The sequence below is a fragment of the Peromyscus leucopus genome, chromosome 5 (assembly GCF_004664715.2).
Source record: "Peromyscus leucopus breed LL Stock chromosome 5, UCI_PerLeu_2.1, whole genome shotgun sequence".
Taxonomy (NCBI): Eukaryota; Metazoa; Chordata; class Mammalia; order Rodentia; family Cricetidae; genus Peromyscus; species Peromyscus leucopus.
The window spans coordinates 84,835,474-84,852,273 of NC_051067.1; the positions used below are offsets into that span (position 1 = coordinate 84,835,474).

Sequence of the window (16,800 nt, forward strand, 5' to 3'; positions counted from 1 at the left end):
CTGTTGATCCTCCAGACCCCAGTTCTTCTTGCCTATAGTTTAGATGTGTTTGAGTATGCTCAGCCAAAGGTCTGTGGGCTGGAAGTTTCAACCCAATTATAAATGTATTGTGTGATGGTAGATCTCTAAGAGGTAGGACCTAGGCAAAAGTGATGGGTCAAAAGAGCACCATGCTTTGAAGAGATTAATGTAGCACTCCTAGGGCGTGGCTAGATTTCAAGAGGGTGAGTTGTTATGAAGTAGGGCCACCTCTTTATGCTGGACCCTGTTGTGGATATCGCTCTGTATAAATAAGATGTTGATGGCCAGTAGCCAGGCAGGAAGTATAGGCAGAACAAGCAGAGAAGAGAATTCTGGGAACAAGAAGGCTGAGTCAGGAGATGCTGCCAGCCGCTACCATGAGTACCAACATGTAAGATACTGGTAAGCCACGAGCCATGTGGCAAGGTATACATTTATAGAAATGGGTTAATTTAAGATAGAACTAGATAACAAGAAGCCTGCCACGGCCACGCAGTTTGTAAACAATATAAGTCTCTGTGTGTTTACTCGGTTGGGTCTGAGCTGCTGGGTCTAAGCAGCTGCAGGACTGGCAGGTGAGAGAGCTTTGTCCTGACCATGGGCCAGGCAGGACTGGAGAAAACTTCAGCTACAGGACCCCTTCTTCATGTAGCCCTGTCTTCTTCTCCACCATGGTGTGACATAGCTGTGAAGTCTTCTACAAATGCTGTCACCATACTGTTTTTACTTCCTATTGCCCAGAATCACAAGCCAAATAAACCCCTCTAATTTAAAATGCACAGCACCAAGTGTTACGTTTTATGGCATTAAACAGGCTAAGACACCCTCTTCCAGTCAGTGGGAAGATTATTGCTGCATGAAAAGCAAGAGGTCCCAATTCTTATCACATGGGGAATCATCTATGGAAGCAAACAGTTGCCTTGCTGTTGAGAGGCAGGGAGGAAAGACAGAATTCTTACCATGGGCAATATGTAGCCACACTCTTGATTATTGACTCCAATCATGGACGGAACTGCTTTAAATGTCTTTTGAGAAAATAGTTCTAGTGGTTCATCAGGCAAGAAAAGACCATCGATCACTCTAGTGAACGACTTTGTCTTCTGCAATAAAGAGAGAAAAAACAATGGTTGTTTCTGCTTATGAAATCTGTCCCCAGAAGTCCAAACGCATCCAGAAAGAGGAAAAACAAAACACTAGCAGCCCAGACAAATGCATTAGTTTCTGACCTGTCCTGCCATTTGCTTAAGGGACAAAGAAAATCTAAACTTTTCTATGCCATAGTTTCTCATCTGCCAAATAATAAAACAACAATAATAATATCAATTAAAGAAAAAATAATAGCCTAGCACAGTATTTCTCAAAGGAGTTCATAGACCAGCAGCAGCAATGTCATCTGAAAATGTATTAGATATACAAATTCCCAGGTCTGCTGAATGAGGAACACTGAGAGCAGCCTAACTGGGGTCACCTCCAGGTGATACTGATGCCTGCTCAAGTTGGAGAATGTCTGGGCAAAATTGGGGGTAGGTAGTAGCCAGGAGGAAGGAAGTGGGTACAAACCTTTTCCTGTACCTTTTTATTAATTGTGTGTGTGTGTGTGTGTGTGTGTGTGTGTGTGTGTGTGTGTGTATCTGTATGTGGGTGTGTGATGAGGGGCGGTATGGCATACACACACCACAGTGTCTGTGTGGAGGCCAGAGGACACCTGTGTTGAGTCTCTCTCATTTCACCCGTAGGTGGGTTCCAGGCATTGAACTGGGGTCATCAGGCTTATGCCGCAAACGCTTGCTATCTTTCCAGCCCTGATCATGTTTTCTATCTTTAGGCTCCTGTTTAGGGAATTGGGTAGAAGGGGCCATGCACGAGCTTACAATGGTGGGTCACTATTACCCACTTTATAGACTCTAGCATGCAGATATTCTACACATGCCAAGTAGCCACAAACCTTTGAGTCTGATTAAATAACAACCTTAATCATTCAAGGACTAGCAAAGAGCCTCACACTGGAAGATCTGTTAAAATCCATCCAGTTCAATTAGTCATCTAATGGTGGAAATTCTCTAGTGCCAGCCAGACTTTGATTGAATACCTACAGCAGTAGGCATCTCTGCCCATTCCTTTACAGGTAACTGAGATTTTAGAATATTCTGCTACAACAAGGAAAAATTACTTCCAATTAGAACTCCCAGCTCTTGATCCTGACTTTAGCTTCCGGGGTCATGTGGCACAAGCATGACCCTCTTCCCAGGGTGATGCCTTCAATGTCTAAGCAACAACCCAGGCTGAGCAACGTCCCTGTCCCACCGTCAGTCACTTGTAAGAGTCCTAAACTCCACATTGCTCAGATGTTGCCATGAATCGCCAACCCCTCTCTTGTGAAGTCTCCAATCAACACAAATAAAAGAGACAGAATGTTTGGCCACTTCATCTTCCGAGTTACCCACCTCCAGCTTTTCCCATCCCTCCTCACCTTGCCAAGGCTCAGCAACTCCAAGGAAGACTTTTCCTCAAGCACTTCAGCAAAGCCTGGGAGTCTGATGCATTGCAACGGCAGACAGTAGCAACCACCTGCAACTGTTTACAGAGAAGGCAGGCAGACAGTGGTACTGAATGCATCCAGGGGAATAAAAGCCTGGGAAGTGGCCTATGCAGCCACAAGTGGGACTTCTTTGTGAAATCCAACATGCTACCTGCCTCTCTATAGGTCCATGCTGCTACACTGAAGTTAGATTGGTGTTATCCTGACTCTTGTGGCTACCAGAGCTGGGGGTAATGGGTTGTCAGTCTATGGCCATGGATCAGAATCAAAGTTCCTTCCTAGCCACAGATGTACCAGTCCTGTGGACTTAGCTAACTGTCACGAGGTTCTGATATTGGAGTGCTAAGTGGAGCTGGAACCTCAAGAGTGAGGGATAGTTTTGCAAGCTCCAGTCATCACCTGAGGCAGGCCTTGGGATCAGCGCTGAGTTTATCTGTACTGATTAAACTTCAGCCCCACACATGGCCAGGAATCTCTTGGGATCTTTTCTCTATCTTTAAAGATACTAATCTTACTTTTTTATTTCATAATTACAATTTTGTCTTTGCCTCTATTCACTTCTTTTCTCTAATTTAAGGCCCAAGTCCTGCCTTCTCTAGGACATATCTCCCGACCACTGCAATCCCATAAGGTCCTTCTTCCCCCGATCTCATATCCCTCCAGTGTTCCACACCTTTGCTACCCAGGCCAATGCTAAGCAACTTTTTGCCCGGCCATCAAGCTTTCCATGTTTGTAGAACTTGTCCATTTACAATTGCCCTTAAGCTTCCGGGAGTCATGGGTGCTTTGAAGATTCAACATGGGCTGCATACATAGTCAACATATAGAGTCTACATGTGACAGTCAGTCATTCAAGGACCACCTTCCACACCAATCCTCAGACTTCAGCTAAAGTCCTCCATACCAAGATCATGTCTTCTCTAGATGAGGATATGCTTTATCCACTGATGAAGCTGCAAGTCCTAATACAGCACTGAGAAACTATGAACACTCAATAAATGCTTTGGGGTGAATTAATCAATGCACAAGCTGAAAGTAGTTTTGTATTAAGTATTACCAAAATCAGTATTCATCTATACTGAAGCTAGTTCACAACTTTATGACCCTGTTTAGACTTTGGAAGGGTGCTATTTTCTACACTGTGTTTAAGAAAATAGACCATGTAAGCTTAATGACATAGTGCATGAGTGCAGTCCCATGTACTCTAGAGACTGAGATAGGAGGGTCTCTTCAGGCCAGAACTTTGAGACCAGCCTGGGCAACATAGTAAGATGATAACCTCAAGAAAAGAAAGAGGGAGTGAGGAAAGGAGGAAGGGAGGGGGAGGGAGGGAGGGAGGGAGGGAGAGAGGGGGATGAGGGAGGAGGGAGGGAAAGAAATAAAAAGGATAATGTAGCCACTAGAATGAATAATTCCCAGGGATGACAAGCATCTGGGATATGCACCCTACCTCATCCCACAAACCCCATTAGTCACTCCATCTGCCCCAAAGACCTGGAAACAGCCCCGGGGTCTTTCTTAACATTGCACTCTAGGATAGCATAAAATATGGCAGGCACAGAAGACCAACTACACAGAATACTGAGAATAACTGGGACTGATTTGTGTCCCCACAAGAATTATTTAAGAACTATATCACGCCGGGCAGTGGTGGCGCACGCCTTTAATCCCAGCACTCAGGAGGCAGAGGCAGGTGGATCTCTGTGAGTTCGAGGCCAGCCTGATCTACAAAGTGAGATCCAGGAAAGGCACAAAGCTACACAGAGAAACCCTGTCTTGAAAAACCAAGAAAAAAAAGAACTATATCACACATGTGCACACCCAAGCACAACAGCGATGTTGCATTGTGTAAGTGGACTCCTTCCCTCTGTGACAGTGGTTCTCAACCTTCCTAATGCTGCAATCCTTTAATACAGTTCCTCATGTTGTGGTGACCCACAACCATAAAATGATTTTCCTTGCTACTTCATAACTATAATTTTGCTACTGTTATAATGTAAATATCTCTGTTGTCTGATGGTCTCAGGCGACTCCCGTGAATGGTCATTCAACCCCCAGGCATCATGACCCACAGGTTGAGAACCACTGCTCTGTGACTGACATGCATACACACACCCATAATGCTATGCTGTGTGTGTGTGTTTGAACCTTTTCCTGTTGAACAGACCTTTCATACAGGCCCAAGACTGCCACTGGACTAGCATGAGGTTCTTCAGACACAGTCAGTGGGAAAAAATCTAAGAATGTAATGAGAAGCTGGGCTTCAGGGGATGGAGGAGGGTGTGAGCAATACCTACATCAGTTTTCAGCTCGTCATCAAGGCTCTTCAGGCTAGGAATGATGGCCACTCCACTCTGCATGATGGCTCTGTGGAATAAGCCCTTGCTCAAAGGAGACAGAACCTAAGTAGAGAATGTAGCCAGCAGTGGTTATCCCAGAATCACACCCATCATACATGCCACCAATTCCTTCCTTAACGACACCATCCCAGGAAAGCCCCCTTCAGGATCCTACTTTGGCCTGGAAAGCCCTGCTTGGGAGTTCAAGGCCTAGCTACAGAGGCTTAGATGAGTTATTTCACTTCTGTAATGTGGTGGACCAGCTGCCACTTTTATGACCCTGGGTACTCTTGAGTAGGGAGAAGTGAGAAATATTAGCTAGAAAGAGATACCTAGACGACGACGAGAGGAAAGACAGAAACACAAGATAGCCTCGGGAGGGCCTGGGTCTCAACCCACTACCTCTGAACTTTATTCCAGGGGATGTTTTATCACAATGCCGAGGGGAGAAGCAAAAGACCTTCCCCTTGCTCAATACAGCCAAGTGTAGACCCTTCCAAACACCTAATACTCAGGCCTGTGGTCCAATCATCCTCTTTGCAGACCTGCTGGGCAAAGCCACCAGGAAAACCAGATAGGCTCCAACACTGTAAGTCCCCATTTCTTTATTAATTTTTTTCTGCTTTTAAAACAGGATCTTCCTCTATAGCCCAGGTTCCCTCCATCCTTCTGCCTCAGCCTCCAAGTACCAGGATTACAGGCATGGACCTCCATGATTGGCTTTGGGAACACTTAGCTAGTCTGACATGGTTTCTAGTGTCTCTACACCCTTGCTTCTAGCAAGTCACTTAATATTCCCAAGCATCAATTTATTCCTCTGCAGCAAAAAACTGTAGCAACAGTTTTGCTACAAAACACTGTAACAAAAATTGCATCAGGTCATAAATATTTTTATTTATAGTAGGAGAAATAATGAATATGAATGTTCCCTCAGTGCCTGTCCAATTTCAGTCATGAAGGGTGACCCTTGCCATACATATAAAGTGTGTTAACATGATCCTTCTTAGAGAGGAAGACTGAAAACATAAAATTACCTTGAGTAGTGTTGGGCCCTGTACAGCAGAAACCCTCTTAACCCACTACCATGTGACTGATCTCTTATTAACATGCTAATTTATGCCATGGAATTCTACCACTTGGGGACAGTCATTCTCTAGCATATTCAAGCATTTCTGCTCCTACCAGTCTTATGCCAAGAGTATGTTATTCCCAAAGTTGTACTGTCAGCTGCACTTGTTACTGTGATAACACAATCAAGGGAATATAGTGTGAAATGGTGGACTTCCCACGTGAAAAGAAAGCATTGTGTCTAGGGAAAAATTGATACAGATGGGTGGCTAAAAAATATTGCTGTCAAATTTGGTGTGGAGCAGAGTGAAATCTTTGAGAGAAAACCATAAAAACCTGCTATCCCGTTACAATAGTGTAAGTGGTTTTCTACAAGGTACTTGCAGACTACAAGCTACTTTGTAATGTTTAAATGGGTACTAACTATTAAAAAAAAATCTCAAAAACCATACTCAAGGAAGTGATTTCTGCAGCTGATCTATACAAAAGGATGCATGTCCCAACTCTGGGCAGCAGACCAGCTCTAAAAGGACAATGTCTGTATCCAGCTCTCAGTGAGGCATGAGCACTCTGTGTGCATCTACACATCTTTCATTATTCATGCTTTAGCTGGGTTTTTCTAGTGAACAGTGTTATGGTTTATGTCACACACCACCACCACCACCACCACACACACACACAGAGAAGGTCCAAATGCTAGACTTTTGGTCTCTAGGATGGCAGTATTAGGAAACAGTGTGAAACCTACAAGAGGCAGAGCCAAAGAGGGACCATAGCCTTGGGAAGGACTGAAGTAGTTCTCAGGAGAGCCTGGTAACACAGGGAGCAGTTCCAAGTGCATGTTCTCTCTGCTTGTTCACAAGATGTGATGCCACCTACTACTGTGTGTGTGTGTGTGTGTGTGTGTGTGTGTGTGTGTGTATGAGTGAGTGACTACTACAAATAAGTGCTTAGCAGTCCTGATGAATAGAGTGTAGAGATTCAACTCTACAAACACAGGGATTCTCCCCCCCCCCTCAAATTACCACTCATTCTGTGACCTTGGGAATTCATCTAAACTCTCCTGGTGGCTGCTGTCTTGTTCACGATACCGTGCCTGAGACTTACAACTTACCCATGAAGCAATATGTATTTGTAAACGTGTTTTCTACTCCCATAGACTCCTCCACACCCATGTGGGTATGAGCAGCAGAAACAGAACTCAGTGGGTTATTAAAAACAAAAAAGGAGCCGGGCGTGGTGGCGCACGCCTTTAATCCCAGCACTCGGGAGGCAGAGCCAGGCGGATCTCTGTGAGCGAGGCAGCTGGGCTACAGTGAGCTCCAGGAAAGGCGCAAAGCTACACAGAGAAACCCTGTCTCGGAAAAAAAAAAAAAAAAAAAAAAAAAAAGGACGTGAAGCAGGAAGAGGTAGATTTTAGAGGAATGCAGAGGAAGAGGAAGGGGATGAATATGATCAAAACACATTGTATGCATGTATGAAATACTCAAAGAATTGATAAAAGTTTCATTTTCGAACCCCAAGAAAATAAAAATGTTGTATGTATTCAACAGGAACCAAATGTAGGTGATGACTTGTCTCTATGCTTATAACCACCCTAGCTAAGAGTCATCCAAGTCAAAGCAGAAAACTCACCAGGCTAGAAATGCTTATGGCTCCCGCTGAGCCACCAAAGACGGTCACGGAATCAGGGTTTCCACCGAAGAACTTGATGTTCTCCTTGACCCATAGCAGGGCAGCCAGCTGGTCGTGGAAGGCCCAGTTCCCGGGGGCATACTGGTCCCGTGTACTAGGGATAAGAGGCCAAGTGGGAGTTCTTAGCTAGCTCCTATGTGTCCAGTAGTCCCACGGTTCCCAGTAAGGTGTGAGCTGGCAGGACACTGAGAACCAGAGCCCTACAGGAGCTGAAGACAAAAGGCTTAGTTCTTACATTCTGGGATTTCCTCAAGAATGGTGGAAGTTCTGTACTCCGGAGAAGTACACATGCAATACTGTATGTCCAATGTTAGGGTGTTTTTGGCTCCCCTTAACCCATGGATCCCGAAAAATCCTGCTGGTGAGAGTTATCTTTGCCACTTGAGCCAGTGAATGACAAAATCCTAAATTGCCTAGTTCATTAACAGCAAACGTAATGCCCACAGCAGCAGGTATATTCAGCGTGGCCCCAAGAAGTGTACAGCTACTAACCTTCACAGCCTTCAAGAGAGGTGGTTCTCAACATTGCCCTCTCTGCCTCTCTGGGTTTTTTCTGCCCTGCTACCAAAAGGTTGACTTCTAGAAGTTGCGTCACTTAGGCCATTGGCATGAGGTACTGAGAGTTGAGAGGGGAGAAAGACTGGAGTATGTATCCCACCACCCCATTCTCCCTCCATGCTGGACAGAGAGAACAGGGCAGGGGCAAACTACCCCCATGGCCACAGCTTGTGCCAGCTCTTTTCAGTTAATTCTGTGAGCATGCCATCAAGATAGGCATCTTGTTTAAACAGACTAGGAAATTCAAGCACAGAGATCTCTTTACCAGAAAGATCTAGGAAGAATTGGGATTCAATGATTCTAGCCTCAGAATCCACGCTCCTAATTATACCCCATGCACTGCCTCAAAAAGCTAGATGTTTCCCCCAATTATTGAGCAATTCATAAGAAACACATGAAAATAACATAGAACAACAACAACAAAAAAAAAAGGCACTGGAACCCGGAACTGGCACGTGGTACACGTTCTGAGTGAGAAATCTCATTATCCTATCCCCTAGCATCCTCTAGTTCTCCAACCTGTTCCTCCTTCTACACCTCTTTGTCAGTTTGTGACCATGCTGGCTTAGACTAACATCTCATTCCCAGCCTTCTCCAAGCCCTGCCAATTTAACCTTCATTATATGGTGGGTCTCACAATGTTCCCATTCCTCCCTCATGGTGCACAAGCACCTCACCACAATCATTAAGATCTCAAGCTGTTGCACAGAATTCATTGCCTGGCGATCCATTGTCTGGGTGAGCTTGGGCCAGTCACTTAACCAACTGGGCCTCCAGTTCCTCATGTGGAAGCTAAGGATAACAATAATACTTGTTCCGTGGGACTGCTAGAAAGGTAGATACCAGGCACACTGTGTTACATTTGCTACCTCTTCTTTTTATAACTCAATCTTGCATAGATTCAACAAGACAGCAGTAGCCTCCTTACTGGCCTCCCATTTGTTAATGGACAGCCATCAAGCACGGTCTAGCCTCTAGTCTCTTCCAGAGTACACTTCCTGGTACATATCTCTGAGCAGGATAATTGTAGGACTCTCAGTTTTTAAAAAAAAAAGTTCCAGATTCCATGAACACCATGGTATTCAGATCCCTGCCCAGTCAGGCCTTTCAGATTCACACAATTCCAGGTCACACCACTGGGTACACTTCCTGTCTCTGTCTTCTTTGCAGCCCAGTATGCCATGTGAATGCCTTCTTCCCTGTAGTATGTGAACAGAAGTGATGAATGCCATCTTCAGGCTGATCCAGGAACATGTCTCTGTGAGACCCTCTATGATTTCTTCATTGCTGGAGATTCAGATCTAGACAATTTGACATCAGAGCCACAAGATGGAAGAGTCCTGGAGCACTGGTTAACCATGTGTAAGGCTATCTGTCCATTGGGGGCACAAACCTGGACTGTCCTTGATGAGAAAGAGGTCCTTTTAAACTGCTAGGATTTGAGAGGTTTTATGTTAATGTGCTAAGTTGCCTAACTAATTAGGACCTAATTTACACAATGCCACTGACGGTTCTTTCCTCCTAAGGTAGCTGCCCACAGCTACTGCCCCAGCTTCCCTTTGTGGTCTGGTGTGTCATTCACCAGAAGAGACTCACGTGAAGAAGCCAAATATCCCTAGGCGGTACTGGATGGTCACAATCAACACGTCCTCATAGGCAGCCAGGGCAGACCCATCAAAGATGGAGGCTGAGCCAGTCTCAAAGCCACCCCCTGGTATCCACACCATGACCTGAGGAGACAGAATCACTCTCGTCAATCTCTTCCCATGCTTGTTGGATTATTTTTTATTGAGGAAAATATAAATGCTCACTCTTCTTTATAAGTAAGCTCTAAGGTCTTATTTTTTAAATAAGATCCAGGGTTAAGCATATAGATGCTGTCCTCTGAGTAAGTAGATGATTTGATTAGCTGAGCGAACACAGACAGGCTACTCAACTTCTCTGGGGATTGTTGTTTTTGTTTTCCCTTGTGTAAGAGTTGTGAAGAGCATACAAATCTCACTTCAGAGGTTTTTGTGAAGTCCAAATAAGCATTTGCAGTTAAAGCTTTTTTTTTTTATAAGAGTGTTTGCTCAGTTCAAGTGCTCAGAGACTGATAACTGAAGCCCGTTGAGCCTGTGGCCCACAGGAAGACAGAAACCATTGTAAGACTCACATAAGGGCAGTGGCTGTGTTGTTAAAACTGTCAACTTCACAGGCTCTAGAGCAGTTTTTCTCAACCTGTGGGTCTCAACCATCTGGGGGTCGAATGATCCTTTCACAGGGGTCACCTAAGACCCTCAGAAAACACAGATATTTACATTACAATCCACAACAGTAGCAAAATTATAGTTATGAAGTAGCAATGAAAATAACTTTAAGGTTGGGGGTCACCACAACATGAGGAACTGTAGTAAAGGGTCGCAGCATTAGGAAGGCTGAGATCCACTGCTCTAGAGTCACCTAGGAGATGTGCTTCCAGGAGAGCGTGTGATCCTTGTCTAGACAGGCTAGCCTCTGGGCCTAGTTGTGAAAGACTATCTACATTAGGAGAACTGAATGGAAAGACCCATCCCAATGTGGGCCTGGAGTCCTGTGCTGAGCTAAGAGAAGCAAGCGAGGTGAGCATCAGCATTCCTGTCCCCAGTTTGACTGAACCCTGGAACTGTGAGCCAAACCCTTTCTCCTTGAAGTTGCTTTTGTCTGGGTATTCTATCACAGTGATAAGACAAATTACTAAGACATCAGCTGAAGAGGTTTCTTTTTTTTTAACCTTCAGTGTAAAGGGGGGCAAAAACAGAAACTTTGCTTTGTTTAGGAAAAATTAGGACCAGTGAACACAAAATACTATTCAATTGGTATTATCACTTGCTGTGGGATGGTCTGTATGTCAAATTGCTCTGATTGGTCAATAAATAAAACACTGATTGGCCAGTGGCCAGGCAGGAAGTAGGTGGGACAAGGAGAGAGGAGAATTCTGGGAAGCAGAAGGCTGAGGCAAGGAGACACTGCCAGCTCCCGCCATGACCAGCAGCATGTGAAGATGCCGGTAAGCCACCAGTCACTTGGCAAGGTATAGATTTATGGAAATGGATTAATTTAAGCTATAAGAACAGTTAGCAAGAAGCCTGCCACAGCCATACAGTTTGTAAGCAATATAAGTCTCTGTGTTTACTTGGTTGAGTCTGAGCGGCTGTGGGACTGGCGGGTGACAAAGATTTGTCCTGACTGTGGGCAAGGCAGGAAAACTCTAGCTACAATCACTACTTTCATAGATAATAGTAAATCCCTTTCATTCTTCTAACTCCATATTTGGGACTATAGCCCTTGGGTCAGGAAAAGAGTAGAGAGCCATGGAGGGAAAGCGCTGGCCCTGTACACCATAGAGCGAGCACATGTGCACTCCTTGTGTCTCAACTTCCTTATCTGCAAAATGAGCTCAACCATCCTTACACACTGTGTTGAATGACACAATGTCCAATGCCTGGCACACAGTTGGTACTTGACAAATGTTGCTGCCTGATACCCCAGAAAGGCTCTCCTGTTACAGAGGCATGGGGAGAGAGGATGCTGAGAGAGAGGGTGTGGCCCAAATGCAGGTCATAGAAAACCTTCCTTCATTCATCTACAGGGTTCCTTATGTTCTTAAATGAAATACTTGGCATCCGTACTTGACTGTCTTAATTAAATAAGAAAAGTTGAATTACTCAATTATACTCTTTTAAAAAGAGGGGTTCTCAAACTCAAAAAGCAATCAGAAGCCTTTTAAACTCTATCTTTCCTAAATTGCTCGTACAATTTTAATACTTACCTGGGTGGGAAGCAAAGTGAAACAAAAGTTGAAAGTTAAATCATAACCATTGAAATATCCAACAGAGACAATGACAGGGACAGCTACCATTACAACTTCTCAAAAAAAACAAGTTACTTGTGTGATGAAACTTCCCTTACCCAATAAGAGGCTAGGTCTAATTCTAATGCCCCCATGCCCAGATGGTGCCCAGACCTGCTAGCAGATGTCCAGTGCAGCAGGCAGCCTTACCGGGAGACTGGAGCCATTGTTGGCATGGGCTGGTGCATGAATGTTGAGATACAGACAGTCTTCTGAGACGCCAAATTTAGGGTAATGCACTTTGAGCATTATTTGATATGTGGTGAGCCACTCTAGGTTCTGAAGGCACCTGGGGGAGAGGAGAGAGAGAGAGGAGAGAAGGGGGGAGGGGGAGGGAGAGGGAGGAGAGAATTTCTCCACAATCTATGTCAGCATGACTTTCTGGGAGGGGCCAGTTCTTGGGGCAGAGGCAAGGCCAGCCATCCCTTGTGAGCCCAGAGGCATGTCAGAACTATTGGTACAGAATCTGATTGTGCCCCCAGGCCTCTCCTTTCAGAAACAAGCAACTAACAAATGATGATTTCCTTTTATCCAGTTCCTGGATAGGAAAGCCCGTTTTCCAAAATAATTGTGTCATTAACCCCAAGGACACTCCCTGTCTGTACCCACCACTGAGTCGCATAGCAAAGGCTCTCTCCCGCCAGTCTCTCCTCTCCTCTCCTGCTCCAGAGGAGCAAAGGAACCTTCCTGAAGTCTCCATACCAGGAACCCAGATAGACACAGAAGACTCCTGCATCCAGGCTTTGCTCAAGCTCCCTCTGCCTCAATTGCTTCTCCTGATGTGTTCTGGCTCACAATCATCCTTTTCTTTCAGATTCAATCCAAACACCCCTCCTCCAAGAGGCCTTCTGAGATTTCTCTGAGTGGCCATAGCTGTTCTTTAGAAACACTCACAGAATGCATGCTATGCCCTAGAACTTAGCCCAGGCTTGCTCATAACATCATCATCTTCTCCAACTCAACTATGAGCAGCTAAAAAGCCTGTGAGTCTGGATTAATCACTTCTGCACCCCACAGTTCCTAGCACAGAACCTGACACTCACTAAAAATGAAGATGTACTACATTTGATCTTAGCCAAAAGGCTAAGGGGTGACTTAAGTGAAATTGTGTGTGTGGATGTTTCTGCCAGACATAAGTGCTCTGTTATTATTAGTTGTTTTCTTGATAGACGAGTGGACACTAGTGAACAGTGAGAAACCACCACTGAAATATATTCCTTCTTAGGTGGTTGTGCTCCTGGCTCCTTTGTATGTGGTCATTTATAAACTCAGGCCTCATTGCTTTCCACAAAGGCATGCCTGACCTTTCTTTCCTTAAAGCTAGGCCGGGTGGTTCTCTACTCTATCAATTGCCTCTCTGACCCCTGGTGGTTGCCTTGGCTCCTTACATTTTAATTATCAATTCTTTTTCTCTATCCTTCATTACTGGTTTACATGCTCCTTGAGGAAAGAACAGTCCCAAACACATGATGATCTGATGTTTTTCTTAACTTTATAATGTGAAAAATCAATACGTAGTCCACAGAAACCAGGCTTCAAATGCTGAGTTTTGATCTTTAGCTGGGTGAGCTTCATGTGGGCCAGTATTCAAGATGCTCAGTTGTGTAGGTGAATGGCCATAGTGTCACAGGGGCCCATACCCATGTATTATATGATTGGGGGTTGATGTATGGTAGTGTATGTAAGGTAGGTGAAGTAAACATATTTTCAATTTATAACATCTTAGGAAGAACATCATCAGTCCACTGTGGAAACCCCCAAGTCCTAATGATATCCAATTCTGGAGTTGGTTCTGAATGAGTTGAATAAATAAGTGAATGAATAGATAAACAAAAAAAATAACCAACTAATGAGTTTTTTTCATATTATTTTCAGTCCACATGTGAACTGCATGAAGTCATCTTCTGGGGTGTAGGGAATGTTCTTAAGCCCATGTAACCCAACCTAAGCCTTCACAAAACCAGAATTGGAGGTCCCTGGGGTATTTTCAGGTCTTCTTGCCCCACACAGTGTTCTAGCAATCTTCCACAACTAACAAGGTAACTGGTTAACCACCTAGCCTTTCCTCACTAGCTGGAAGCTACTTACTTCCCTTGTATCACAGAGCATCTGTGATGGTTAATCTTCATTGTCAGCGTGACTGGATTTGGAATCACCTAGGAGATGCTCCTCTGGGATCTACCCTAAATGTGACCTATGGACTGAGGTCTCACAGTGAAGGACAAGGGAGAAAACAGCAGAAGCATAGCCTGCTCTCTGCTTCCTCATCTGCACAGATGTGAGGAGTCCCAGCCACAGTCTCCTACCGCCACAGACTCTGCTACATTGATGGCACCTGCTCAAACTATGGACCCAAATCAGCCTGTCTTCCCTTCAATCATTTTCAGTCAGAATGTGGTCACAGAGACTAGAAAACTAATACGGCGGCCATGTTGTCACTACACGGACATTTATGGAGTTCCCACTGTGGTCCAGGCCTTGCATTAAGCCCAACTGAGACTACAGGAGTTATACACACACACACACACACACACACACACACACACACACACACACACTGTGGCTCTGCTCTCTGAATCCCTTATCCAGATTGACCAGTAAGAAAGGCCAGTCCAGGGTAAAGGGCCACACAGAAACACCAGGAAAGTCCCTTTCATTGAAAGATTCAGGCAGCCCATCACAGCACTTCTTACACCTACTTAGGACTCAGAACGCCACAGAGCTCTCAGATCATTCAGATTCCTGGGCCCAGCTTAAGGGGTTCTGATTCGTGAAACTTAGAAGAGGCCAGGGAACATACACATTTCTAACAAGGCTCCAGCAGCTCTGCTGGGCAGCCAGTGTGGGCACCCTGAGACACAGAAACAGTCAGCCAGCTCTGTGGTCCTTCCCATCTCCATGTCCATCTTCCCTCTCCTCTGCCCCTGGACTTCATGACCTATGTTCCCCCTCAGCAATCTCTCCCAGTCCCCAGAACCACAGGCAAGCCATGACTTACAAATTGGGATAGGTGGTGGCTTCTCTCAAGTCATGCCAGGGGCTCGCAGGCTGTGGACGGGAAAATCGCAGGGCTCCAAGTGGGGGCGCAGCAAAAGGAATCCCAAGGAACACGTTGACAGGTCTGAGGCTTCCCAGCACAGTGACTTGCTTCCCCTTCACCCATCCCAGCCTGGTATACCTATGTGGCTCTTCGGTCACAGACCCTGAGGAAACACAGGGGAGGAACTGAGGAACAGGATGAAAAGAGGGAGACAACTGGCCACCCCGGGGCTCCCTTCAAGGGTGCTCTTTCTCCACCCAGAGGCCACAGGAGCCGGGACTTTCTCTTTGAGGCCAGGTCCTCTTCATTCAGGATTGATTGAGAAGCCACCACCACAGGGGCCTGCCTCAGTTGCTACTGAGCACCCAACACCACACCAAAGAACTTGAGGAGAAGCTTTTCTCCTGTACCAAAGTGGTCCCTTTCTTTGGAGCTCTGTAGATGCCTGGATCCTGCCAAATTGATGGCTGGGTCTACCACACTCTTGTCATTTCCATACTCACCACAAAACCACCACATGTCAATCATTGCCTGCAGTTACAGGATGGTGGGTTTTTTTTTTTAACCAACTAAATAAATTACCTTTAAAATTTAGTCTAGAGGACTCCTGGGCAATAATATCTATAGAGTTGTTTGGATAAGTTAGGTAGCTGATTTGGCTACATATGAAAATGAAAATATATCAGTGAAAATGCAAAAAAAAAAAAAAAACCCTCCCATGATAATGATAGCTGAAATCAGCTCTGGTACTTCCAAGAGTTTGAAGACGGGGCTTTGGATGACTAGGCAAGCTAGCATCTTGGGTCTTGCACAGACGGTGAAGCCTCCGATGACTTACTTAGCAGGACCCAGGAGTTTGGGCACTATCTGCTCTGGCACTTGTGCAAGTCCTGTCTCCACAGGCCACGCCACAGAACGCAGGCTCCAGTCCACATGTCTCCCCAGGGCCCAGGATGGTACCTTTCCTTACCGGGTGTGAGTAACCCCAAGGACAGAGTCAATCCTTTCCAACTCTGTCTGCCTCTGAGAAGGAGACTCTGGTCCCGCACTTCCAACAACACCAGATACTGAAGCCCCAAGGGTCTACACAACCCACAATGGGCCCCCAAAGACCTCTGGGAAATAAGTTCATTTCCCCTAGTAGAAAATTCTACCCTTCTCCTGCATCCTGAGAACCCTCATCTCCCCCTGGCCATCTCACCCCTGATGGTGGCTGCAAAGATCCAAATGACCCAGATTAGGGCCTGTCCTGGGGGCACCCGATCCCCACTCATCTGGTTGGCCTGCCTCAACTGTCTGGATATCCACAGCTGCTGCTGGCCTCAGAGAACTTCAGTCAGGGACCAGAAAGTGTTTCCTTTGAGTAGACAAGTGCTGAACAGGCAAGACACAGGACGCAGAAGAAATCATGATTAACATCAAAGCAAGATTTCAGAGAATTGGCCAAGCAAGACGTTCTCGCTCTGATTTACATACCGAGTAGGTAATGATTAACACTTGTGCTGAGAGAAAGCATATTACAGGCTTGGAACTCACAGGATGACGGACGTGGAAAGGACTCTCGGGAACCACTAAGCCAGGGTTCTCAAACACAGGTGCTGTGTGGGTCGGACATTCTTTTTGCTATAACAAAACATTCAACTTAAAGAAATTACGGAAAGGTTTGTTT

At 45.4% G+C, this 16,800-nt stretch overlaps 1 protein-coding gene across 1 annotated transcript in view; it reads right to left on the minus strand.

Annotated features, from left to right (window-relative positions):
• The window catches only part of Ces5a (carboxylesterase 5A), a 29,032-nt gene extending 12,493 nt beyond the window's left edge, over positions 1-16,539 (minus strand). The window contains 9 exon segments of the mRNA XM_028871556.2: positions 981-1,121; positions 2,492-2,529; positions 2,532-2,595; positions 4,858-4,962; positions 7,603-7,756; positions 9,817-9,950; positions 12,242-12,380; positions 15,090-15,294; positions 16,333-16,539. Coding sequence (XP_028727389.1) covers positions 981-1,121; positions 2,492-2,529; positions 2,532-2,595; positions 4,858-4,962; positions 7,603-7,756; positions 9,817-9,950; positions 12,242-12,380; positions 15,090-15,294; positions 16,333-16,405 — 1,053 coding nt within the window. The 5' untranslated portion in view covers positions 16,406-16,539.
• Positions 16,540-16,800: the final 261 nt, after the last annotated feature.